Source organism: Melanerpes formicivorus, unplaced genomic scaffold, assembly GCF_026170545.1.
Source record: "Melanerpes formicivorus ecotype bairdi unplaced genomic scaffold, bMelFor1.0.p_v2 SCAF_12, whole genome shotgun sequence".
NCBI lineage: Eukaryota > Metazoa > Chordata > Aves > Piciformes > Picidae > Melanerpes > Melanerpes formicivorus.
Window position 1 is genome coordinate 2866736 of NW_027142364.1, and position 26786 is coordinate 2893521.

Sequence of the window (26786 nt, forward strand, 5' to 3'; positions counted from 1 at the left end):
ATTAAGCTGCCATTTCAAAGTCTCTGGGTCTGAGCCGAGTGAGGAAAAGGCAGGGAGGGAGGTCCGGGGGCTCAGCCTGACCAGCATAGGGCACCACGCACAGAGCTGGGCTGCAGCCCAGCCTCCTCCAAAGCATCCCTGCATAACCCTACAGCATCCTGGCCAGGATTTCCCTGAGGATTTGGCTATGGATTGCAGGAGGCAGTGCCGACATCCTAGGGGCAGACCTAGCTGCTGAGCAGGTCTGCGGTTACCAACACCACACACGCATCTTGTACAACCCTAACGCTAAAAGCAGGTGGAAGCAAGGTGCTTCTCATGCCAGAGCATAGGTATTTGCAGAGGTAATCTGTACAAGTGGATTAACCATGATTTTTGGCTTCATTTTAATGTTTCTTTACATTGTTTCCCCTTTGATGTAAATGCATATGTCCCAATGAAGTTGTTCTCACTCTACAGTAGAATGAAATTGAAGAACTGCACCCAGACCCTCTTTTCCAGCCAACAAGGGAAGAAAGGGAAAAACAAAAAAAAAAGAAGAAGAAATAAAGAAGAAGTAAGCCACCACCTTCTGGTTTTCAGAGCTGGAATACAGTCTCTCAGAGTACAACAGAGAACAACTTGACCGTTCTGGAAAGATGCTTTCCAGGCAGAAGAGGGAAAATAAATAGACATAAATAACCAGCAGCTTCAGAAGAGCTTGGCTGCATCCATACCTACACACTGCACAGAGGCAGTGAGATTTAGACAATGTACAGCTAAGATGAAAATGATACTGTGGAGCTAAGCAGGACGACACCTGGCTCGCCACTAGCCCAGTGCATTGGGGTTACCTCCACCCCACAAAAAAAAGAACAAGTAAACATATTTCTTTGCAAAGATAGACTTCACATTAGCTTTTTGACCCGTTTGAGCTCACATATAGAACTGCCCCAACAGCAAGCATCAGCATGCCCCTTGCCATGAGGCTCAGCTTTCTCGCTAGGGGTGGGCCAGGCTCTAGCCCACATACTTCAGTATCTCTGCTACAGGACAAGTGGCTTCTCCTGCTGCCCATCTACTTAAGATGAAGCTCAAGAAAAGCAAAATTGATAAGGATGGGGAGAGAGGAAAGGCGGATCACAGGTTATTTGCTAAGGCACAAATCAGGTGTTGCATTTTGAAGGCTTCTGTTCTCAGTCCTGGAAGTACTCTGTTGAAGTAATTGTCAGGAATTAAGATATCTGTTAATTCCTGTTCTCTCCCACAGCTTGCCCAGCAAGCAATGTTTGTAAGGCAAAGTTCTTCCTACAAATCCTTATGGATAAATCCCACTGAAATCAGCTGAGGTCATGCACAAGCCTCCTAGGCCATAACATGGACTGAAGACCACCCCTCCCTTTCATCCCAAATGCAGGTGAATGTGGATTCAGTAGTTTACTTATTACACCCCAACAAATCCTCCTAAATTAAACTCCCTGAGCTTACAGGGCCCTTCCCTGTAAGTTCCTCCTGGCTCAGACATGCAGATGGGAGAATGGCCACCCTGGGCTAAAACACACATACACGCACATGACTTAACACCCTGATCCTCCGGGATAAGCTATGAGCCTGTAAATCACCACACTTCCAGAAAACAATAGCTACCTCTTGTTTAAATAAAACTGCACCTGCTATATTAACATACCAGCGAACAATCACTTTGTTTTTCACTAGGCATCCAGGCTGAAGGCACTCTGCTTCCTGACCCATATACTGGAAGGCTTATTCTTAGAAGGATATAGGGGTGTCATGCCGCGCAGCAGCATTTCGTGGTGATCACCTTCCTTCCTTCTTTTGTACTTGGGGTGGTACGTGGTTTTGTTTAGCTTTCAACAGGTTTATTTCCATCACAGCCCTTCAAGACCTTGCAGCCCTTCTTTGGCAAATGCTCCTTCTTTCTTGTTTCCTATCTGGGGCTATTGCAAGCAATTTATGCCATTTTGAGTCATTTTTCAAAAGCGTTTGGGCAAAGCAGGCGTCGGCTGAAAGTTTCTTTGCCAAATGTTCAATCATTGCTAAATCGTTTTGCTCTCCCCCCAGCAGGTTAATTGCGATGCCTGTTTCAAGTTTGTTTATCTCTGCTCGATGCTTGTTTATTGATTGCACTGGGACCCTTTTCTAATGGAGTTATTTTGCTCAAATAAGGTGCTCAGCAGTGACTGAATAATGGACTTCTTGAAAAGGTTGGGTCATGGATGTAGGGTGCTGTAAGAGTTTTGTAAGAAAAGTACTGAGTGTGTGCAAGAGCAAAGTTCTCTGATCTACTGAGAAGCATGGTGACTCCAGCAAGGAGCATGGATGGAGCATTCTAAGCCCCAAAACCAGCTTTATTTCTGAATCTGAACTCACAGCAAACCCAAATCCAGCCCAGCTAGCATGTTTCCATTTTGGTGTGCATCTCGTGTCCTGAAGTCTACTGTGCTCAAACCAAGCATCCTGCCTCCAGTTGTCACCTCCACCCATGCCTGGGAGTGATTCCTCACAGCTGGCTTTCCAGGAACACAGTGCCCACTCCTCCTTGCATCCTTTTCCTGGATGCCTTCCCCACACCACACTTCCTGCTCATCCCACACAGCTCCATGCTGGACCCAGCACCTCCTGGTTCACGCAATCGTTTCCACTCTTGATTGCCTGAAGCCAACAGACTTTGTGGGGAGTTGCACTCCATGGCACCATTCTGCAGTAACATCAAGGCTTCAGCTATTTCAAAACAAAGCTGAGCTCATAAAACACCATCTGGATGAAGACCCTCCTGCTTAGTTATTTTGTTAACTGCAAGAACATTTGTCCTGCTCTTGAAGGCACTACTATTAGGTTACTCCTCTTCCTCTTAATCCAGTTACAACACTGCAGTCTGAGCAATGGGTGACCTTTAGTGACCTTAATGCAACAGCTCAGCATTAAAGAGAATATTATCAAAGTGCATTTCAAGGCACTACTTGGAGTTTCTTGTAAATCCTGGAGGTCAGGTTGCAAAGATAGTCTTCAATGATCTGGCCAACTCTGACCATAAGGGCAAGTGTGATTTCCTCTTACACAAACCCACAGACACACAAGCCCACACCACTATCCTACCACATGACTCTTTCATAAGAGCAACAATCTCTCCGCTCCTCATCTACAAAGTCTCCATCCAGCCCACTCTAGTTATTGCTCCTTCCCAATCAATATATTAAATTACTTTTAAAAAGCTTCCATATGCAAGCCATAACATTTCTCAAAGTCCCATATAGAGGAAGAAATTACCCTGAAAGCCAGGTTAACCTGCTGAGCCCTCTATCAGTAAGATGTGTAACCATACAGTGGAGGAAAACAATGCCTGAAGACCTTCTGAAGACCTGCCTTGACCAGCACTTGTCCTTTCACCCATGACATGGCCCCACCGATACCTCTGCCCAATGCCTTGGCCAAAATCTCCAGCAGCAACAAGTGATTCAGCCTAGAAAGCCCAAACTGAGGTACAAAGCACCTGCTGTGCCTCATACCAGGTCAGCAACAAGAAGACCCATGTCACCAGTGCCTGCAGAGCTGCACCCCTGCAAGTCTCATAAATGCTACAAGTCTCAGCAGTGACCACGGCCACTCACATGGGTGCTGTCACTATGCCACAAGAGAGGTCCCCTGTGGAACAGTCAGGTCCTGGGATGCCTTTTCAGCCCAGCAGCAGCTTGGGGTCAGCAGGAACCAGTAGATCTTACAATGAAGGAAAGCTGAGCCAAGCTCTGGACCAGCCCCTCCCTGACACAAGGGCATTTGAAATGTGGACCAAGAACAAACCTCCCTGTTAATAACGGCTAGTTTCGTGTGGTGAAAAATGTGCAATATTGGGTTCACAGCTGAATTCCAAACTGCTTGGCCATTTTCCCTTCAGCTTCCCAAATTTATTGAAGTGTGGGAGCTTGACTCTTTTTATAGTGTTCAAGTGACTGGCACATCACTCAGTCTGGAGACTCGCATCCCTCATAACTGCTGTGTCTGAGGGCAGACTCAGCTCTTGCATTTACACATGCTGGCCAAGTTCAACATCCACTCTTGCATCCACAAGACAGCTAATTTCTGCAGAACCATCATTTATCAGCCTTGCTTTATTTTGCTGCACTGGGGGCTACTTTCCTGTCTTGCTTTTCCTTCATTTCCAGTCAGCTCCATCATTGACCCACCCAAACACAGTGATGATCCCACAGGAAGCCACCGCTCTCAGCATCTTTCAGATTCACAAGGGTCAGGGGCACAGGGGGAGGCCATTCCTATCACTATTGGAGGCAAGAGAGAGACTTTCATCCTCACAGAAGATGGTTGTCTGCTTACTGTAGACATCTGCCAAGCAGAGGGACCATTTTATGTCCCAAAAGGGTGAAGAGAAAAGCAAAGGGGAGGAGGTTGCTGAGCCTCAAAGAGAAGGACAGATGATGCAACACTCTGCTCCCCATGTGAATCTTTGGCCCCCACACCCTTCTCCTGCGGTAGCCACTAGAGAGCACTTCTTCCCTTCCCTTTTATCAGTCAGGCTCACAGATTGAATGTTATCAATTGACAGCTTTAAAGCTAAGGAATTGTATAAATTAAATACAGTCTGCAGCAAATATACTGAGGAGCTAGAATTTATATACACACTAGATACGGGAGCTCTTAGTTATTACCCACTTAAGGCCATGGCACTGATGAATGGTAAGGCCACCCTATCCCTGAAGGCACTTTTCATTACCCACAGTATAGGAATATTGAGAGAGTGTGTGTATGTATCCAGCATGACTGCTCATTTCCATAGTTCTCCATCAGGTTTGCATTCAGTTTATAAAATAAAAAATTACTCTGGGGACATATTTCACTCATTCCAGAACCCTTTCTCTCTCCCTCTCCCGCCTTCAACCCGTATCCCAGCTGCCTCTTTCCTCCTCCCGCCCTGATATTGTAACAATGCCTTTAAATCTGATGGTGCTTATTAAATGAAACAACTTAATTACTATCAATATATAATGTTGTGTACTTCAGCCTCAACTGAGACGTCTGATCCCATTCTGCTCCTGACCTTTAATGGCCATCAAATCAAAGTAATTTTGGTCAGCTCAGTACAGCTCTGACACATGCCCAGGTCAGGAAGATGAAGGGACACTAATCTTCCATGTTACCCTGCCCATTGTTTAATACCTTTTTCAATAGAATCTAATAACTGGAGAAACGCCAGTTTTCTGTCTAGTTTGGGTTAAAACCTCTTTTGCTGAAAATAAATAATTATGGAACATTCTGAATAGCCCAGGGTTTACATAATTGGTGCCTCTTAGAGCAATATACTTGCCTTTGAAGTTTGCAAGGAGAGGAATTTTGGAATTCAAATCAGCAGTAGCACTCCTGAGTGCGCTCCACTCTCCACCTTGGAGGGGCCAGCGCCAAAGGAGGCTTAATTAAGGGAAGTGAAAACCACTTTCGATTCACCAAGGTAACACAACAAGTGCATTGCTTCCTCTGAATCGAGGGGAAAATAGCAGGAATGCTTCCACTCAACGGCAGCTATTCTGCAGGCTGGGATCCACAGCCTTTGGGGCAGAGGGGGAGACAAAAAAAAAAGTGTCATAAAATGACCAGTAACACAGCAGCCCACGCATTAGGACAACAGGAGTGTTTAGGTTCAGGCATTACTATTTATACATATTGTTTCCCCAGCGCTAAACAAGTTTTCCCATGGCAAAGAGAGGGACGCTGCCAGGAGAGCTAGACACCCTGTCTGGATGGGACAAATAGCTTGACCTATTGACGGGGCTCCTGGATGCAGCAATATTTTATAGCAGGCTCACTTTGCTAATGCACTTGCACCAGGCAGCTCTCAAAGCAACCCCATGCTCTGGAAAAAACTAAATGCAGCATGAAAATGTCACGTCAAGGCAGATACTCGCTGGATAAACCAGCCCTGGCTGCATCAAATGCAGGGGCAGGAAACTAGGGAAATGTTCAGGAATTGCCAGGTTTCAAATCAGCCCTGCCTTCAGCATTTGTGAAAGAGGGAGGCTACAAATCATATCTGCCCAGCTTTTGAAAATGCCAGTCACGGAAGCTGAGCAGAAAACACAGAAGGATGTTTTTGTTAATTACTCAGTTCTCCAATACCCATTCTTTACCTTAAGTCATTAGTCATGTAACATAGCAGGTAGGTAACAAAACCCAGTGACCGAGATTTATAGGGCATCTCTCAACCGGAGGGTCCCGCAGCAGCTTGCAGGGTTGGGATTACATCATGCCAGAGCTCTTCAAAGGCTGAAGGGCCAAAACCACCTTTGGTGCAGCCTCCATCACAGTGCAGGTGCTGCTCCGGGTCACAAGGAGCTTTGCAGATCTACACAGACAGGCTCCAACCCTCCCAGCTTCCACTGGAGGCAAGTAGAAGCAGGATGTGACAGGCACCATACAGCTCAGCCTCCCTGCACTGCTGGTGAAAGGGAAATGGGGAGGAATGCCATCAGCTTTGGGGGAGTTATTGGGGTGTAACTCGGAGTAGGATTTGTAATCCATCCTCACCCAGACACTTACTTGAGAAGGAATCCAATGTTTGGCTGTGCATACACCAGAATCACTTCACAACCACTGAATACATTTATGGTGTAATTGAATCCTTCAGTGATTTTTCTTAAAGGGAAACCCTGTTCATTGAGGGTCAATTCTGCACCATTAGAGTTAATGGGAGTTTTGCCACTTACTTGGTGACAGTAGGGCTGAGGAGGGAATCAGGGCAGTGCAGATGGCTCTGTGAAATACATCAGCAGCACCTCTGGCTGCCAGCTTGAGAGTCATGAAAGGAATATCTTTGCTTTATCTTCAGGACAAGTTTACTCTTAAATTAAATAAAAACTTTGCTCTCATCCACACTGAAGTCGATCTGGAGGGAAGCTGCTGATATCATTGAGGAGCCAGGCTCAAACCCCGCAATGGTCAGTGCTGGACATGGAGTGGGGTTAGCACTGCCATGACTTGCTTCCCCCACACTGACTTTGCAAGATAATAGCATCTTCTCTCCACATGCACAAGGCTGGAGTACAAAATATTCTTTTGAATCAAAAGTAGGCACACAAAAGCATTCTTCCTCATAAACTGCCATGCAGACCTTTTCCTTTTTCCCAGCCAGCCGTTCTCTGCATCTGATCCCACATCTGGTTGCCCTAAGTGGAAAACGCTGGCAAGTTTCAATGGCGTGAGTCAACTCCCATAACCAAGAAGGGCACAGCCTAGACCACCAGCTCACAGCTTATGAGTCTTTCCTAGAGAATTCAGAGATAAAAGATCCCTGCTTTATTCAAAGAGAGCCAAACCCTGCTGATACCCAATTTTGCTTCTATTACCTCATTAATAACCTGCAGACGTTTGCAGCTTACACTTCTTTATGTCTGCATTGTGGTCGTCATACGCAGGCACGAGGTCTATTTCTTGTCATATTTGTTTTGGGTTTAATTCCCAGTTCTAGTCTATGCCTCTGCCACCTTTGCAGGGCTGGGCTTAATTAACCCTTTTGTGTTCTCTTTGCAATGAGCTGCAGCAGTCGACAAGCAATATACCATCTTTTAACAGGTATTAATGCATTCACATGAAAATATTCATTGACAGCTTTATGTAGCATGGAAATCACTAAACATGGGATTTAAAGCACAAAAGTGGCATTTAGCAGTTAAGTGTAAAGGCATGTTCACATGTCACTTAATTGTAAACACGTTTAACATGTGTATGTGCAGCTAAAACCCAACTCACATCTTTAACAAATATTTTTTCATGTTGGCCAGGCTGGCAAAATTGAAAATAAGTTAAAGTAATTTGACCATGTCAGGTAAAGTATTTAAATAAAACAAAAAAAAATCATTAAAAAAAAAAAAAGAATTTTAACTGTTTTAAATGGGGGATAAAACTGTTTACAAGTTTTTAACTGTAAAATATTTCTTTTCTTCTTGTATCTTGCCAATATCAATAAAGAAACAACATGTATAAATATATATAAACAGACACTTGGCATACGAACAGGTTTCATGAAATATGAGTAATAGGGCAGGCAAATTCAAAGTATATTTCTTTTTTACTGTATTGAACGGACAGGTTACCGTAAAGAATACATTATGTGCAGATGGATGAAAAGACAAAGAGCATGCAGGATACGTAGGATATGAACAGGGTGTTCATTTCCAGGTAGAAATGCAAACATTTTGGTTCATTTCAGATCTCACTTACACTGCACTATTTGGTGTAATTTCATTGACTCCCATGCATTTGGACTTCAGTCCAGCAAAGCACTTAAACACATGCTCAGCTTTAAGCGCACAATAGTCCCCTTGAAGTCAAATTAAGCACATATTTACGTGCGTTGCTGGATCGGGGCCATACTACAGATTTACACAGATGTAAGTGAGCTCAGATGAGCTCAAGCCACAATGTTTGTGTCCAGATTCAAATCCAATTGGCAAATGCTTTCAAAAGCCAGAGGTATTTGGATTAGGGGTTTTGGTCCAAGCCAATCTGTAACTTTAGTACCTGAACCCGCATTTCTTGTGCGCCCAAGACTCCCATCGGCATTAGTGGAAGCTTTGGAGGCACAAGAAGTACAAGAGCAAGACCTCTGGGACTGAAGAGCCAATTTACTTAAACCCAAATTATAACATTTTTTAACCTTTAGATTAAACCAAACTCCCACCAGAGTTCAGCCCTCGCTCCATTACATTTCTCACCCAGCATTTGGATTTTTTGTTTATCGTATTACTATTGCTTTTGGCTAGCCTTCACTTTATTATATAACATTAACCTAGGAAAAACTAATGGGCACCATCAAATAGCTGTTAACATCAAGCACTTATAAACAAGTGCCATTAGAGAACCAAGAGAGAGCACAGGAACTCATTTACATTACATCTGTTAGCATTGGACAAACACAGATTTGCCGTTTCAAATGGTAAATAATGCCCCAACCTGGGCAGAAATTAACTTCCAGGTTTTTCCACAGACTTCACCAGTCCAGCAAATGGACACCACATGCTGTACCCCTAGCCACAGGATAAGCCAGATAAGAGGTGCTTAGAGCCCACAGTGACAGACACTTTTACCCACGTGCGTGCACCAACCTCTAATAAACATCTGCTTCTTCACCTGGGGCATCAGATGTGCAAGTCCCTTTCCACATGCTCATGGGAAAATAAATCTTAAAAAGTCATCAGGAATAGAAGTTGTCACCTACCACTCTCTAGCATGCTCTACGTGGATCAACAGGTTCTTGCTTCTGGTATTGCTCAGAGCAGGAGTGGCTGCTAGCTTTGCAAAGCCTGCGGTTCCCATAAACGTGGGAAACACCAGCACCACCATGGGAAATCCCACTGGCCCACCACAAGAAGCTTTCAGCAATTCCTGTCCTCTCCAGAGGATGCTCCTCAACAGCAACTGCCTCCACCACACACCTTGCACCCACCGTGGTCAGCAAAGCCTCTGTGGGATGGCACAGCCTGTCTCTGCTGGCTTTATCAGGTGCTTGTATAGGATTAGCACAGCTTTGCCTGCTTATTGACCAAAACCACAGTGAGATGGTGCTATTCAGTCACCTCCACTGCTGCAAAGACAAAGGGCAAAGCTCTCCCCCACACACAGCACACTGTGAGCTTTCAAGAGAGAAAGTCTCAGAGTATCTTCAGTCATCTGCTTTCTTAATGCTATTAACCTGGACAGTGTGAAACTAAAGAAACACAATAGCTTTTGCTGCTGGCTGCTGGCGATCTAAACCTGCAGCCAGAAATTAATGATTCCCCCCCCCCAGCTTTTTATTTGTATTTCTATACATTGAGGAAAGTACCCAGAACACAGCAGAAGCACAGAGCTGGAAGAGGAAACAATGGAGGTGTTGACACTCAAGGCTGCAGCAGAAAGTGAAAAAAAGACACGGCATCCAACACCTATTCCCATAACATTTTAGCTGTGGATGGGGAGATTGCGCTGGGAACAGAGCAATTTGTCGTTCCCCCGAGCTAATCTCAGACATCATCTGGAAAGCACACAGAGGAGGGAAAAAAGTTTTCCTCCCATTGCTTTGGGGTTTTGTAACCAACACTGAAAAAAATCAATGCCAGTAGACACAACACTAAATAAGTGAAAACTTTGCAGGAAAAAAAGAAAATTAGGTATTTCCTAAGAAAACATCAGATCATTTCTCATAGCCTTTCTCCAAATTCCATGAGGAATTTGTTGATACCAGTTCTGGAATAACACCTTGAAACTGCAGTTACAGAATGTAATTACACTGAGGAGATGGAAAGAGCTTCAACTACAGGCAGCACTGGGGGAAACTGAGGCAATAAAGAGGCAGCTTCACATTGGCCACAGCCCCAAAGACAGCTCAGCCCCAGCCCTGCTCAGCTGTGTGGAAGTGAAGCTCAAGAGAGGCAGGACACACCCTCGGAATCTCTTTTTTTCCTTTCAACGGAGTAATCTTCACTCCTGTATCTCCCACCACCCTTACATCCCATCATATTTCAGACCATCCAGCATTGTGAAGTGCATGAGCTGGGAAAAATACTGGTGCAACCACAGGAAGAAATCAGCTGGGCAGCCTGGGAACCTGAAAGGCTGCAGAGGACAACATCCCAGCTCTTTAGTGTGTAATTATAAAAGCAGATGTCCTGCTCTTCCACACTGGTTTGGTTTTTGTTGTTTTGTTTTGGTTTTTCCCCCCCCTCCTTTAAAACCTCCACAACTTAGTTAACAGCCTTTCCTCACTTGAATGTTCAGGAAGCCAGTAAAGATATAACTCAAGGCTAATCTTTCACTTCTCTTCAGCTGGTGTTGCAGATCTCAATAGAGTTTTTTAAGCACTTTATACCATTTTTTTAAAAGCCACCAAAATCAGTGTAATACTAGAAAGATATCCTAAGAGCTGATAATGGCACTGAGGGCTTGAAAGCACAAGAGTGACTGATGGGTAGTCTTGTTAATTCTGTATATCGGGTAGTAGAGTGAAAGATGGATAGATAAAATAATGCTGTTATGTAGCCATGAAAACAATCCTATAAAGATATTCCCAGAAATTAAAGCCCAGGCTGTCTCACCATGATCCTATGCTCTGAAACAACTGACACTGAGGGAAGAATACAGTCCCCAAGAACATCCAGAAATCCAGAAGGGAGGAAAATATACTTCTTTTACAGAACTGTAAATATTTTCTACTTCTAAATGTTAGAGGCTAGAGAAGACCTTGAAGGAGTGAAGATTGCCCTGAATCTACTTTCTCCCCACCCTGACGGATACCAGGGCAAACAGCCAGCAGAGCCACATTGAGCCCATCCCCTGCCAAAGCAGGTTCTGCACTCACGCCAGTTTTACACCAGTCTAGCTCCGTGTGCTCTGGGCTGTTACTTTAAGCACGCTAAGAGGAAAAACCGCCTCCAGGCCAGTGTTATCTGTGTGGTTCCTGTGGCTGACAGGAGGTATGGCTGGGCAGGCCACATCTGATCGGCCAGGGAAAGTTCTGTCTGCCTCTGCTCTTCTGACGGTCAGGCGAAAGGTATCTTGGAGAAGAAAGGGACAAGAAACTCCAAGAGTGAGAGAGTTTGGCTGACTTTCTCTTGCTAGCCTCCTGCAGAATATGTGTTTAAGCTATTGGCAGATTTGAATACAGAGAATATTTTCTATATTGAGATGACCCAGGTAATTTCTGAAATTAAGTACCTTCTTCAAACTTCACTTTTATTCACCATGTACTCCTGTTAAGTCAACCCAGTGTCCAAATACAGCAACAGAGCTTACTATTTGGATGTAGCTGTTTTTCTAGCCATTCATATCACTTTTCTTTCCTTTTTGTTCTTTCCTCAACCTCTTTTTTACTGCTGTTAAATTCCTTGCTTTCATTTTTGCAGGAGTTCAGCCTTCCAGCCCACTCTCCAATGCTGTTAGACATCAGCTCAGGCTCAGACTTATTACTTCTGATATGTCACTCTGCAGGCAGAGAGCCTAAAGCAACACTGCTCCCTCCAGCCCTCGCAAGCTTCAGCTGGATCTTCACCGACCCACAGAGCAGCACAGCTATTTCTGCAGAGCAGGAACCTGGAGGAAGCATGTGGATCTGATGAGTAAGCCCAGCACCTTACTTTACACTGAGCCGCTGGAATGGGAGACTAAGCAGGAGGTCAGAATGCACCCAGACGATCGAGCCGTGTTAGTTTGTTGCGTTCTTGCATGTATGTACATACAAAATGCTATAGCACTGGGGAGAGGAAACCATGGAGAACAATGTATTCAGAGACTATTTAGCATTTGAAACACACTGATCATCTCTTAAGAGATGTCCTGAATTCCTTTAATATTCTGGTGGAGAAAGGTGTCAGCAGAGCTGATTTGTCTCCTTTTGCTTCGGGGTCTGGCAGCAATCCATCAGGCATGTCCCATCTCCCAGTCCTCTCCCTCACCCCATCCCTGCCTAATGCCTGGTCACTTCCGTCTTATTTCCAGCACTACCTTTGCTGCTGGCAATGAGAGATAGCCCTTTCCTTCCAGCGAAACCTCCTGAAAAGGAAATACAGCCATCAGAATGCATTGAATGCTCCTTTTTTTCCTCTACTTTCTTCTCCTTTTTTTTTCCTTTCCCACAGTGGTCTCTGCATTCCCTTATCTCATTGGAGCTACATAAACGGAACTGAGTGCTGGTGAAGCCTAAATTCTGTTTGAAACCCCAAAAAGAGCTTTTAAGGTTATATCCGAGTCCTCAGACCAGTTGTAACTGGGAGAAGAAATGTCTGTGATTTAGTGTCTAATAAACAAACTGCCAAGGTCAAGATGGCATCTTCCCCCATACCCGTAATCACTTCCCTCAACAGTCTGAGTTGTTGCATGTATCAGCAATGCTCCCTCTGATGCCCAGCCACATTTAATTTTCCTTTTATAAATGACTTCCCAAAGAGAAGTGAGTGTGAATTATGGCATTGTAAAATAGATTTTTAAAAGATGAGCCAGGCTGGGTGTAAAATGATGATTTGTGTGAGGAGCAAACATAAGGGAGGTTTATCTTGTATATTTCATCTATGGAATTCTGGGCCTAGATTTCCATGCATGTATTTGGGGCTAAAGGCTAAGGGACAAATGATTTTAACAGCCTTCATTTTGGCCAATGGGCCCTGAGATTGTGAGGATCACCTCACCTGTAAAAATCAGGGCTCTTAAATAATTAGGAATACCTTGTCCTTCAAGAATAAGTGTATGTTGCTCATCCCTGGACCTGGGTCAAACTATTCAGTTAGCTGTAAAAGGACTATTCCTTCCAAGAGCTACCCAGCCATGCTGGGCTTAATGTACAGCTTTTTGCAGCAGACCAGAGTGCTGCTGCCATGTCCTGCCCAGTGGTTTGATCCAAAAATCAGACATTTTAGGAACCAGGAGTGCATGACACTGCTTCCCACAGCAGGTCCATGTTGTCCACAAAGCCACAGCACCTTGGCTTCTGCGATTTCTCTCTATTGACAAAATATTAGATTTAAAACCATTGTACTAGTAACAAAATTGCAATCAGAATTTAGGGAACTGCTAAATAAAGCCTATTTTACCGTCTAACTTCTAAGAAAGCCATAAAATTATCAGTCCTCTCCTTCCTCAAAGTATTTTCTTTGCAGTTTGTGATGCTCCGTGGGGTATTTCTCTATGTGAACTCTGTGACGTTTTGGCTCCAAATTATCTGAATGTAAAACTAATCTTATGAAGCCTCACTCAGAGGTTGTGTGGACCCTTTTTATTGGCATAGACTTAAAAAGAACCTTAATAAACCTTATAGGCTTGGGGGACTTTTTGGTTGCTGGCACTTGCCAGCCACACTGCTCACATCCCTCTTGCAGCGCCCAGGTGGAAAGCAGGCTGGAACCACAAGATGGGGATTTTATAGGGCTGGATTATCTGCTGGTATTGCCCTCTTCCTTCCCAGCAAATCTCAGAGCTGTTTTCTTTGAAAGCAAGTGGATGATGTTGCAAGGATACTCATAGCTTAATGCAGCTTGGTCACCCAAGGTTACTGACACAGCCAAAAATAATAGGGTCGTCTTAAATGGAGCCAGGGGGGGCATTTGCTGGCAGAGGGAGAGGTCTGATGGGATTAAAGCTGAAGTACATCCACCCATGTGCAAGCGGAAAGCCTAGCACTCTGCAGTCCCGACTCCATGGATTTTCCTCAAAGCATCCATTCCTCCTTGGGATTTTATTACTGCCTCCAATGATGTTGTAATTGCATACATAGGGCAGCAGGCCCGAAATTTAATCTGCATTTCTTAGGGCCTAAGCTCTGTGCAGGCTGCCCATGTTTGCACAGAGCTCAGCACAACAGGCATCCAGTCCTGGCTGGGTTCTGCGGTCGCTGCTTTAATTCAAGTCATAATAAATAATAATGCCAGGTTGGAAATAAATCTTCTTGGTTTGGTCCATGGCTGGTCCTTCAGCGTGGTACATGGTGAAAGCACCAGTTGGGAAGTTATGCTGTCCTGGGTCTAACTCTGTGCCACCCCTTCTGGCTCACTGGGTTGGGTTTCCCTTCGGGCATTGGCTTAATATAGATAATTTCACCTTTTCTCTTGTCATGAGCCTGGTCACTGATCCTAAAGACACTGCACAGCTTCATTACCCAAGAGTTCTCTGATCTACATCATCTGGAGCGACCTAGTATGTCATTTCTTCATTTCTCTGTTACCTTGCCTTTCTCTTCCATCACACCACATACCACAAACTCCTGGATAGTAATTACTCAGAAAGAGAGTAAGTGCTTAAGACCTGGAAGAACTAGAACAAATACATAATACTGTTTACAATTAACAAGTCTTCATTACTGTTTTGAATTATCATTATGAGGCAGCAACAATGAAACAGCAAAACCATAAAGCAGTGCTGTTAACTTGGATGCAGCTGATATCCCTTTGCTTTTTGATGTGTATTCTTAGACCAATCTTCCATGCCAGTCCCTGCAGCCAAAAATACATCAAGAAAAATAGAAACATCACTTCAAAATTCTTTCGAGCATGTTTCCTTTTCTCCCTTTATACAGAGCCACAAAGAGAATGGGAAGGATTAAAACTCACAAATAGCATTGCTTAGTTCCTCACCAAGGTGCAAGCAAATAAAACATGCCACAGTAAGTTCAAATTGTGAAGAGTTTTCAAGAGGGGAAGGTTAATCATTTCTGTCAAACATTGGAAATGTTAAATGGTTTTGAAAACAAAAATACAAGCACCACCAGTGACTCAAGCTACGTTTTACACAAGTTGGGGGTGATATTTTTCCAGCAGCCAGTGCTTGTCTCCCACATACCCTCTGTTTGACTGAGATGAAATTGGGAGGCATTTAATGGAGTGCTTACCAGAGTCACGAGGTGCTTGCAGCAGCAAAGCTCTTTGTTTAGAAGGTACAGAATTGAGCTATTTGGAGAACCACAGTCCTTGGGACACAGACCCTGCAGCACAAGCCAGGGGTGCTGGACCCCTCCTGCACCCTCTAAGCACCCACCTCATCTTCCAGCAGTCCTCAACCTACAGGAATGATGGAGAGCATGGGGGATGGATGGGTCATGGTGGGAAACAAGCATAAAAAGACACCACAGTCTCCCCATCAGTGGTGTTCATATTTCATGGTAATGGCTAAAATGACTCTAAAATAAGGCCAGATTATAGGGCCAACCTAATTCACTTACACTGATGTAAATTCAGGTATCTATTACAAATTTGCATGTTGGGGCTCACCACAGAGTAAAAGCTGCTGATAAACCTCCTCCCAAGTATCAAGAGAAGCAGATTCCTCCCATCTAGACCAAATCCAAAGTCCGTAGCAGTCAGTACGACCTTCTTCAGCTCCAGTGGGTTTGGGATAAGGCCCACAGTGAGTGCTGAGCCAGCCTTGCTGCCAAAATGTAAAATCCTTTTCCATTGGCTTTGCCAGTTTGGTGTTAATACATGTGTGAAGGATCTACAGGGGGAGGGTTTGGAGCATTTTTTTTGAACTGAGGAATGATTTCACCCTTGCCAGCACGTGGACTTTGTGCAAAAGCACAGGAGAGGGGTCAGGAGATGCTTTTCTGAAGCTATCAATTCGCTGCTGCAGCATCTCAGTGAAGGGTCCCTAGGGTTGGGTTAGTCTCTGTTTTCTGCTGCAGAAGGGTAAATGTGGATTCATGAGTGGGTGTGGGTACAGAGCCCTCCTCACTAAACCCAGATGAAATAAATGCAGACTTGATAAAAATGGGATGCAGGAAGCAAAAGACCCCTTGGACACAGGTGAGAACCTCATCCCAGTACAAAGGGACCTGCTGGGAGCTGGTATCATTTTAATCCCATTTTCCTTAGTAAACAACATTGCCCTGAACCCTCCTCCAGTTTTCTCTACTGTTCAGCTCGTCTCCCACTGCCAGGATTTTTTGTTGCACATGTCCCATACAAGATGTTGCCTTTTGGCTTTCCAGGGGAAGGGCTCTGCCTTCCTGTGGCTTTAGGAGCATGTAGCCTGGCCAGTCTCAGGTTCTGCTGGGGCCTTTGCATGTTGCCACAGTATAAACACTTTCAGCAGGGCACATGTTATGCAGTAAAATCAGCTGAAACCAAACATTTTCCCACTGCACACAATAAACATCCATAATAAATTGCATTATACAAATATATATTTATGACCTTTTTTTTCCATGTAAACCACCTGGGAATTTTCTGTTAGATGGGTTGATAGGAAGGTCTCAGTGCTCTGCTAATCTAATGATATCTAATAGACAAAATAGTATGATGTTACAAGGGTCTGAAAGCTTTCGTTTTCTATAGCCCTCTCAGAGATCAAACTGGCAGAACTCATATTTTGTGAAATTTTATACATAATTGGTGATGCAATTGCCAAAAATAACCTAGTCACACAAGTCTCACTCTTCTGGTTTCCAACTTACAGTAATCACAAAACAGAGCAGCGCTCTGCTCTGCAACGGAATATGGGCTTGGGTCAGGGAGCAAGGGCTATGGTTGTGTGGCAGTTTCCATTCTGCAGATTATTTTACAGGCAATTTAAATTTAGTTTAAAGCCCTGCTTAAACAGGGCTCAAAAGTAATGCACTCATTCAGGCATAGGAGCAATTCTTCAGAAGAGGAATAAAGCTGTAACTTGGGTATCTCTCTTTTCTGAACCAAAATTTTGCTCCAGTGTAACATTTTCTAAACAAAAGTTGTTGGTGCCAAAGGGGACAGAGCACTTCCAGTACCTAAATTAAGCCCAGACCTGCAATTCTTTCAGCATAAAACTCTCCTGCTCATCACATACCAGCCAAGATTTCCAAAAATACTTGAGATCATCACAGTTCTTCTTGAGCCAGCCTCTCTCTAGTCAGTACAAATCCCAGCTCAAACTGTGCTGTGTATCTGCAACCAGAGCTGGCGGCTTGGTAGTTGCTGCACTCATTTTAAAGTGCAGCCCATACCTCTAGCTACTTCCTTGCCTCCTGTTGTTCCTGGGACTTGGAGGCCATGTGGTACATTTCAGCCTTAACTTTGAATTTCCTTTATTTTGCAGATCAAACTTGGACATTCCCTTAAGGTAGTGGGGTTTTATGTCGCTGCATATATCCCAGTTTAAAAGATAATGCTTCACTGAAACAGACCACAATATTAAACCCTGAAATAAAATGAATTGTATTTCACTTCCCCAACTCCTGTTGCTCATATTTCTTTCTCTTTGTTACATATTTAGCACCAAATACAATATTCATTGCAGGCTAGCTTCCCTCCTCCCACACGGCTCTGTCGTTGCCTTTTCTTCCAGCAGCACTGGAGAAGGCAATGCCTGACTAGAGCCTGAAAATGCAAACAAAATGGAGGGAACATGAAGTCAATGACTGATCAGGCAGGGTTGTATTATACCCTGAGCATTTTAATGCTTTGATTTAAAATGGCAATGCTAAGAGACAGAATCCTTGGGATAGTAGCATCTACTTCTTAGCTTCTCAATCCCCTTCCCCACCTTGATGCTTCTTAGCTGGGTTTATCTGCTAGCGAACACCTCCCTGCAGCAGTCCCAGCAGCAAAGGGGGCCTAGAGGTGCTTTCTGACGCTTACTGGTCTATATCATGATTTATACCAGTCTTGTCTGGTCCCTGATCTGGGTGTTAATAACCGCAGTAGTAACCAACTGCACATTAACATGGCAGGAGCCCACCAGAAAGCCATGGCAGAGCAGCAATCAAATCCCTGTGACCCCAGATCCCTTCTATGTACCCTGACCTCACTGTGTAAACTCCTATTCCTCCTTCTGATCTTTGCAAAACCCCTCTTTGCCTTGCCCTTAAATGGAGGGACAGAGGTGAGCCCAGCATGGCTCCAGGGATGCCTGTGATACAGGTAAGTAGTGGTAAAGGTAGAAAAGACTTTGTGCCAGATCTTGAACCAAGGTTTTTAATGGCCATTTAGTTTTTAAATGCATTCCTGCAATCCCAGCCTTAAGCTTATGTCTCCACACGGAACAGCACTGCTTTAACTAGGTGCATAGATTATAAACCCAGGAAGAGTGGTCTGGTCTGTCCCCCTTGTATAAAACAGGCTACAGGAATTCCCTAAATTAATTCCTGTTTGGGTTAGCTCATATCTTTTTAGAAAAACAGCCAACCTTAATTAACACAAAGGAATTCCAGTGATGCTGAAGTCTACCCAGCTCTCAGCAAATTGTTTTACTGGTTAAATACCTTCACTACTTAAAATATAAACTGTATTTCTAACCTGTATTTGTCCAGTTCCGGGTCTGTTCACTGGATGCTATGGCACTTGTATCTGCTAGTTTGAAAACCATGTGGGATTAAACCCCTTTCTGCTCCTGGCCTAACTAAACTGAGATGATGTCAACCTGATTGTATTAAATTACGACAAAAGAACACTGAGTTACTCCAAAAAATGACAGCAAACCTAGTTAAATTTTAAACAAACAAATATCAGGAATTCTTGGTCGGAAAACTAAGTGTCTGAACAAGCCCTTTCAAAATTAAAGTACATCTGTTTAGAAAGTGGTTTTCTGCAGAGCAAGGCAACTTCTGTAAACAAAGCTTCATGAGCTGAGATTCATAAAACTTCATTTGCTTCCTCACTGTCCTTTCCTCATTCACCTTGGGCTGAAACAACCACCAATGCTTTCCTTGATCCTGCTGCACCACATGCCTGTCCTGGCAGAAAATACATTACACTTTTTCTCTTGAGCAACTTAGTTGATTTTATCAGGAAGCTGTACTCTCCAGGACAGACAGAAACACTTTCTCTGTCCGGGCACCTTTACTTCCATGTGAAGTCAGTAAATATGTTACATCCCACCACAGAAGTACACAATTAGTACATCTGGCAAGCATCCCAGGGAAATATAGATATAGAGATAGAGATAGAGATAGAGATAGAGATAGAGATAGCGATATAGAGATATAGATATAGATATAGATATAGATATAGATAGATATAGATATATCCTCTGTGTTTCCAGTATGCACCCACAAACTTTCAGAGCCTGCGTGGATGTACAGCCAGCAGGACACAGGCTGTGAGCACCCCAGGAGCCTATACACACCATAAACCAGCTCTTGCATTAACTGTGATTGGTTCTGTCTCCGCATGTGCAAACTATCTATAGGTATTTCATAATCATATCGATATATACACACACATGTAAATATATCTTTGTGGCATAAACAGACATACGCGATATAAACACACACATAGACAGCAAGCACAGACACATGCACACTTATGTGCACTTAAATAAGTAGGTGAATAGGTGAATATGAACACTAATAGCCATTTATGGCAACAACAATGAAAGCTGTCCCTGGAGCCCGCCTGTGGTACAGCAGCCAAAATGATTGAGCACGCAGAGGGCACTGCTGCAGCAATGGCACTCACATGGGCCTCCTTTTAGAAATGATTAATATGTAACCAGCATGGTGAACCTGGCTTTGGGTTTAGTCACGATTAGATATCAGGGTGAGTAGAGCAGTTCCACTGAGGACGTCGTGGGATGTCCGAGCAGCTTCCACTCATGCTTCACGAGGAGACAGAAAGAAGGGGAGAGAGGTAGAGATATGAGGCAGTAATAAAAACACCCTCGTGCTCAGCTCCATTTGTGTTTGTTTGGAAGGAAGAGGGGGAAAAGCAGCCTGAGAGGCCGGTGTAATAAGATGCTGTAGCTTTCATGAAAGAGGTGAAATAATTTTAAACACAGACACACAATGAGTTTATTTATTTAGAAAGTTGTTAAATAGAGTCTGGGAATTCAAATATTCAATGTTGACATTGTACAGAGCTGGCAGGGAGCCAGCCCCGGCTCTCTGGAGGGACCCAATGGCCACGGCGCCCAGGCCCTCGCCCCTCCCAGCCCACTAACTAGGTAAAAGCCATTAGTTATACCCACAAGCAATATCTGAATCCCAGTCAAATAATGTTGCCTCAGCCAGCCAACTTCAAAGGCGTGTAAGTGTGTTTGGCTTTTTAGTGCTGGAACTGCAGCAATATGTCACACTTTTGAAAGAGTTTTGTAAACAGTTCCTTCCCCTTTGTAGAAACATTTCTTAAGTTTCTTGTACCCCATGTAAACAGTGTTAATTAACAAGGGTTACATTTTTCATTTACAAGCAGGGCTGTATTAATCAGCAGCTCGCCTTTCGGACCGTCCTTTTCCTTTGTGTCCTTTCCCCGCCCTGCACCGCGGCCGGCCCGGGGTGGCCGGGACGCAGCCTGGAGGCACTGCAGAGCTCGGTCACGGGCAGCATCGCCAGCCACAGCACCACGAAGTCAACCCCAAATTCAGTGGTGACTGCTAGCCCTGAGGAACAGACAGTGGAAGAAACATAGAAAATGAGAAAAGAGAGAGAGAGAAAGAGAGAAAGAGGGAAAGAGAGAAGAAGAAAGAAGGGAAAGCAAATGAAGGAAGATAGAAAGCAAATGAGGAAAGAAAAGGAAGAAATATATTTTTCTTTTAAAGGAAGAAAATGAAGGGAAGGAAAAAAAAGGAGGAAAAGGAATAAAAATAAGGAGAAAGAGAAGAGAAGAGAAGAGAAGAGAAGAGAAGAGAAGAGAAGAGAAGAGAAGAGAAGAGAAGAGAAGAGAAGAGAAGAGAAGAGAAGAGAAGAGAAGAGAAGAGAAGAGAAGAGAAGAGAAGAGAAGAGAAGAGAAGAGAAGAGAAGAGAAGAAAAAAAGAAAAGAAAAGAAAAGAAAAGAAAAGAAAAGAAAAGAAAAGAAAAGAAAAGAAAAGAAAAGAAAAGAAAAGAAAAGAAAAGAAAAGAAAAGAAAAGAAAAGAAAAGAAAAGAAAAGAAAAGAAAAGAAAAGAAAAGAAAAGAAAAGAAAAGAAAAGAAAAGAAAAGAGAAAATAGTAGAGAGAAAGAAAAGAAGAAAACTAGAAGTACAGGCAGAAGGAGGGAGCGCACAGCCCCACGCAGGCTCTCCCCTGTGGCAAGGGTTAATGCAGTGCCTGGTGTCAATGTGCCTGGCATGGAACAGGATGGTCCCTCCCGTTCTCTCAACCTCCCATTCCCGCAGCCGCCGCCTGGGAACGCCGCCGGGCTGGACATTGCCGAGCCAAGCCGAGCCGAGCCGGGCCCGGGGAGGTGCCGGGCCAGACCGGGTGCGCGGTACCGCCAGTGCTACCTCCCCCACGGCGAGGCTGGGCTAGAGGGGAAACAAGCACTGACAGTCGGTGCCAGCGGCGGTAACGGCGCAAAGAGGCAGAGGCGATGGTAAAGCGACGGCAAATAAAGCGGCTCGGCGAGAGGGCCGAGAGCTCCGGCACGGCAAACGTTTCCCTGCTCGAAAACAAATTCCCGAACAGACTCTTTAACAGGCAAATAAACTCGCCAGCGCTGTTTTTCAATCAAGCCTTTTAAGTACTAGACTGAGGCAAATTACAGGCGCAGGAAAACCTGCTGAAACTTAGGAAAGTGTTATTTTACTATCTCAGATGGTTAGAGGGATCTGGATCTACCTTGGCTGCACTAAATTGCCTGTAAAAAACTGGTGATAAAGTGTAAAAGTAACAAGTGCCTCCTTTATTCACGTGTGTTCCCCTAATCTGATCACCTTCTGTCTCTTTATGAGGCTACTGGGTGGCTGGGGGCTACCCTGGGCCGGGCCGGGGGGTTATTCGGGGATACGGTTTCATCAGGCGGGCACGAACCCACCCGAGTGGAAAAGCCGCTGCCCCGGGGGGCTGGCCCCTGCGCGGAGTGGAGCGCGGGTGTCCGCGCAGGTGCAGCGCGGCCGGGGCCGTACCCCACTGGGTCCGCACCCCCCCATCCCCCGTGCCCCGCTCGCCGCATCAGCTGCCTCCCGAGAGCGTGGCGGGGAGACAGGATCCAGCGAGTCTTCTCCCTTGTTTCTACAGCTGGGTATTTAAAAATTCGCTGCCTGTGCCCCGCGAGGCTCTTCTTGTTTCTTCTGATTTTTTTTTTTTTTATTTTTTTTTTTTTGGGGGGGAGGTGAAGCCTCAGAATTATTTCTTATCATTTTTACAGTGAGGCCGAGGCAATGCGCGGTCCAAGTAATTTCTGCTGTGAATAGGGAAAAGCTTCCCGGGGTGTCAGGGACTGTGAGCAATTGGGACGACTTTTCCCTCATGCAAAGAGTAGTAAAAGTGAAATAATAAAAGAATTGCGTTTAATCACGATCTAGACTGTTTTCCATGTAAAAGGGTGAAGGCTACAAAATATTTTCTACTCCCATCCCAGCCAGAAAGGACTGGAAAGCTGAAAACTTTTCCTCGCGAACGACTAAATCAGAGGGGTCGCCTCCAACCCTTCTGCCACTTGCCAGCGAACTGAGACGCTCTTCGAGGGGGGGGAAAGCCTCTCGAAACCAAAAATAAATCCCAGCTTTTTTAATATGATTTCCTTTATGAGCGGATTGTAACCAAAGGATTATTTAATGCAACGCATCTGTCTGGGGTGGGGGGAAAGTGCTGCTGCTGCTGCTCCTGCAGCGAAAGCCAAGACGCGCAGCTCAGAGTAGAAACTTTACAGACGATCGGATCTCGCCCGCGGAGCAGGAGCAGAAGGAGCCACAGCCCTGCATCTCTTAGCAGCGAGAAAAGCAAGGGAAGGATTTTGTGGGGGACGTGAGGTTTTGTTCCGTAATTAGCTCCAAAGCAGCGATGGAAACCTGAAGATCGAACAACTGATTTGTTTTCAAACTGGGGGGAGCTGGATTATCCATTTTAAAAGCACCTCATCAAACGCAGGTTGCTGCTGTTATTGTTGAGGTTCACAGAAAAACTGATGATGATCCGGAGACATCTTTCTCTTCCTTTTTCCATGCTCCTCTATTTCTTCCCACCCCACCACCCCCTTCACAAATAAAGAGTAAATAAGCATCTGCTTTTTACGTCACGCAACTTATGCAACATTTACCCATTTACCTTTTTTTTTTTTTTTTGCCTGCCTTTTTTTTTTTTTTTCACTCGGAATGCGAGTTGCCATCGTCATGGACATCAATTGAAACTTGTCCAGATGTGTCAGAGAAAATAAAGACATCAGCTGCTTTTAAACTCGGACCCGAAAGCCGGAGGAGTTTTGATCTTGATTCCTTCTTGTTTTTTGGTTTTGGGGGGTTTGAGGGGTTTGGTTTGGGGTTTTTTTTTTAGAAAAATAGCAAGAAAAACAGAGCCCCGGCACTGCAGCAGTTAGAAGCAAAGATCTCTATCATAAAAGAGAAACAGATGGGGTGAGCGTAAGGCAAATAATGAGCGGAGTCGGGCTTTGCGTGTGGACGGCCGAGCCCGAGCCCCGCGGCACAGAGACCTTCGGGCGGCCAAACTCTGGAAAAAAAAAAAAGTTCTGGAAAAGCGCCTGAAATTACAACATTTACATCAGCTTGTAACGGGGGACTCCAGCAGGCTGGGAACCGCTCCGCGCTGCCCGGCTGTCTTTTCCCCCCACCAACCTCTAAACCCACCCGGGACAACCCGCGACCCCGCCTCGCCCCGCACCACCCCACGCACGGCCCGCTCCCAAACGGTTTCGTGGCGAGGAGGTGGAGGGAGGGTGGAAAGGTGATTTTTTGGCACAAGCCCGCGGTCGAGCGGGGAAGCCCCGGTAGCTCCGCACCGGCTACCTGCGCCCGGGGCTCGCCGCCTCCCCCGCGGAGCTGCCGCTGCCCCTCTATGCACACACACGCACACACTGACACCCCCACCCCCCCCCACCCCCCCCCCCCTCTTGCGGCCCCCAGCCCTGCCGACAGCCCACAGCGCCCACTATAGGGCCCGGAGCCTCTCGCAGCACACCCCCCCCCCCTGCTTCCCCGACAACCCCCACACACACACTCCAGCCCCCGGCAGCAGCAGCAACTTCCAGCGCTCGCCGCTGAACTTTTCCTCAACTCCTTCCCCACCTCCCGCAGCCCCCAGACCGGCTCCGGCCGCTGCACCACCACCCCACCGCCCCGTTGCCCATCGCCGGGCCGAGCCGAGCCGGGCCAGGTGGAGGGAGAGGGATGGAGGGGGGGGGGGTATGCTGCAGGTTGCCTCCGGGCTCCGCGCCGCATCAGACATGTCTATGCAACATGGCAGAGAGGGAGGGTGAAAAGGCAAGAGAAAGGGGTATTGCACCTACTTGCGGCCAGCTTCCTCGCCCTGCCTTTGGATCGCATGCTGCCAGTCCCGCGGCCGATGCTGGCGTGGGCTTGGGGTGTGGGGGGGGGCTTTTGGTTTTTTTTCTCCTCCCGGAGCTTTTCCTCCTTTTTTCGCTCCCACTCTCCCTCTCTCCTCACCCTCTCCCCGCACACAGACTCTCCCTTTCTCTCAATCCCGGCTCGCTATCTCTCCAGCATTGTCAGTTTGGACACCTTCGCACATGCGCACGGGCGGCTCCCCCCCGCTCTTCAACATTTCAGCGCCGCCAAAAAAAAGTTTGCAGCGATCCATCACCGCCGGTGGGGACCCTGACAGCCGGCACCGGGGCCGGGACGGGCCGGGACGAGGCGGGCAGTAGCTGCCGCCGGGCTCCGGGTCCGCCGGGGAGCCGCGAGGGGTTACCGCAGGGGAGAGCTGAGCTCCCGCCGGGGCAGGGGCTATGGGGCGGAAGAAATGACACCTATTTCTGTCCCTTTTAATTATTCTTTTTTTTTTTTTTAAGTGGTATATTAATGCTATTCTGGTGTCTGTGCAACGTTTAAATAGTTTATTCTCACCCGGCCGCAATTATCGTAGATCTCTGCGTGTATATATAGACAGCAAGATACCATTTGATTATGCGTTTTATTATGTATGCGTACCAGTAAACCGTGCACTCCGTCAGCGCACACACACTTTCCCCACCTTGAACTCGGCTCAGCCACCAGCAGTCAGGCAGAAAAAAGCGACTTTAAAACAGTAACACCGACCGCTCTAATCTGTTTTAATTACAGGGTTTGCCAATCAAAGAGGGAAAGCGCAGAAATTGGGAACTCCTTTAGGGGATGGCTGTGTCCGAGGTGTGAATCAATCCAAACTACATATAGATTTTCCTTTGGTACAACCTCCTTGCATTAAACAGTTTTGTTCAATACCTTCCCTGCGCTATTTATGTTCCCATTAATATCTGTTGCAAATCCTGCCAGACACCATAAAAGAAAATTACAATCTTTCAGACTCGGGGCTGCGCCAGTACATACACGTTGCTCAACTTTTTGTTTTAATAAAATCCTCAGCATCGCCCCTTTCCCCTTCAACACCACCCCCTCCACACATACACCGCCGCCCCCCCCCCCACCCTCGGCTGCCGCTGCTGCAGACTGAGGCCGCCCGCAGAGCGCCCCCGCGCCTCGTCGGCTCAGCCTCCCCTGCACCCCACCGGTGACAGCCCCCTCGACTGGGCCGTGAGGCGGGGGCATGGCGTATCCCACAGTGCTCCCCACAACGCTCGGCAAACAGGCGCAAGCTCTTGAACCCGCTCTGCAGAGCCGACCTTGATGCCCCCTGCTATTTTTGATTTGCAAACTTGATTTTTTTTTTTTCCAGCTCACCCCATCACCCCCACGCTGCAGGGCAGGGGTGCACCTCACGCCTCCTGAGCAGGAGAGGCAAGAGGGTAGGATGCTGCGCAGCAGTAAACCTATACCGGGCTTGGCCTCCGCCGGCCACAGCCCCCGTACCCCTGGGGTGCCCAGCGCGGATCGTCCCGGGCGGAGTTGGGCCTCTCTGCTCCGGCGGAGGATACAGGGGGCCGGGCTGGGGCTGCCCTCGGGGGCCAGGCACTAGTTGACCCCAGACCTCGCTCGCAGGCAGCGCTTCTCCTTCCACGGGTGCACCGGGGTGTACCCAAATCATCCCCTACATCCCCCCATCTACCCGTGGCTCCGGTTCACTTGGGAGATCGAGAACACACGAGAACTTTTCAAAACCGTCCCCCGTGACTCCCACTTCTCGTATTAAACAGAGCCCCCTGCAAAGCAGTCACCCGGGCAGGCATGAGGGACCCTACTGCCATCCGGGCAGAGGGACACGCGTGGGAGCCCGGTGGCCAGGCCGGACGCGCAGATGTGGGTTTCCCGAGCGGGCAGCCCTGACCCCGGCCGCCACACCCGCCTGTCACCGCCACCTGCCCGCCGTCCCAGCCGGCCCGGGAGACCGGCAGGTGCCGCGCCGCCAGCCCGGGGCACCCGGCCGCCGTCCCGTGCCGCCTCCCGGCCACCTCTGGTTGCCCGCCCACCTGCCCCGTGGTCCTCGGCACCCCCCGCCGCTGCCCCACCACGTCCGTCTCCCTCCCCGAAAGGTCCCAGCCAGTCCCCCGGGAAATCCGTTTTGTTCGTGAGGGGAGGCTCCTCCGCGCCGG

The 26786-nt window shown here is 46.6% G+C and overlaps 1 protein-coding gene across 5 annotated transcripts in view; it reads right to left on the minus strand.

Annotated features, from left to right (window-relative positions):
• MECOM (MDS1 and EVI1 complex locus) overlaps positions 1-24867 on the minus strand; it is a 363007-nt gene extending 338140 nt beyond the window's left edge. For 3 of the 5 annotated variants that reach the window (XM_068144954.1, XM_068144955.1, XM_068144953.1), the window contains exon 1: positions 24588-24867. In XM_068144954.1, coding sequence (XP_068001055.1) covers positions 24588-24624 — 37 coding nt within the window. In that variant the 5' untranslated portion in view covers positions 24625-24867. The remainder of the gene's footprint in view (positions 1-24587) is intronic. The other 2 variants (XM_068144957.1, XM_068144959.1) reach the window with 2 other exon arrangements.
• Positions 24868-26786: the final 1919 nt, after the last annotated feature.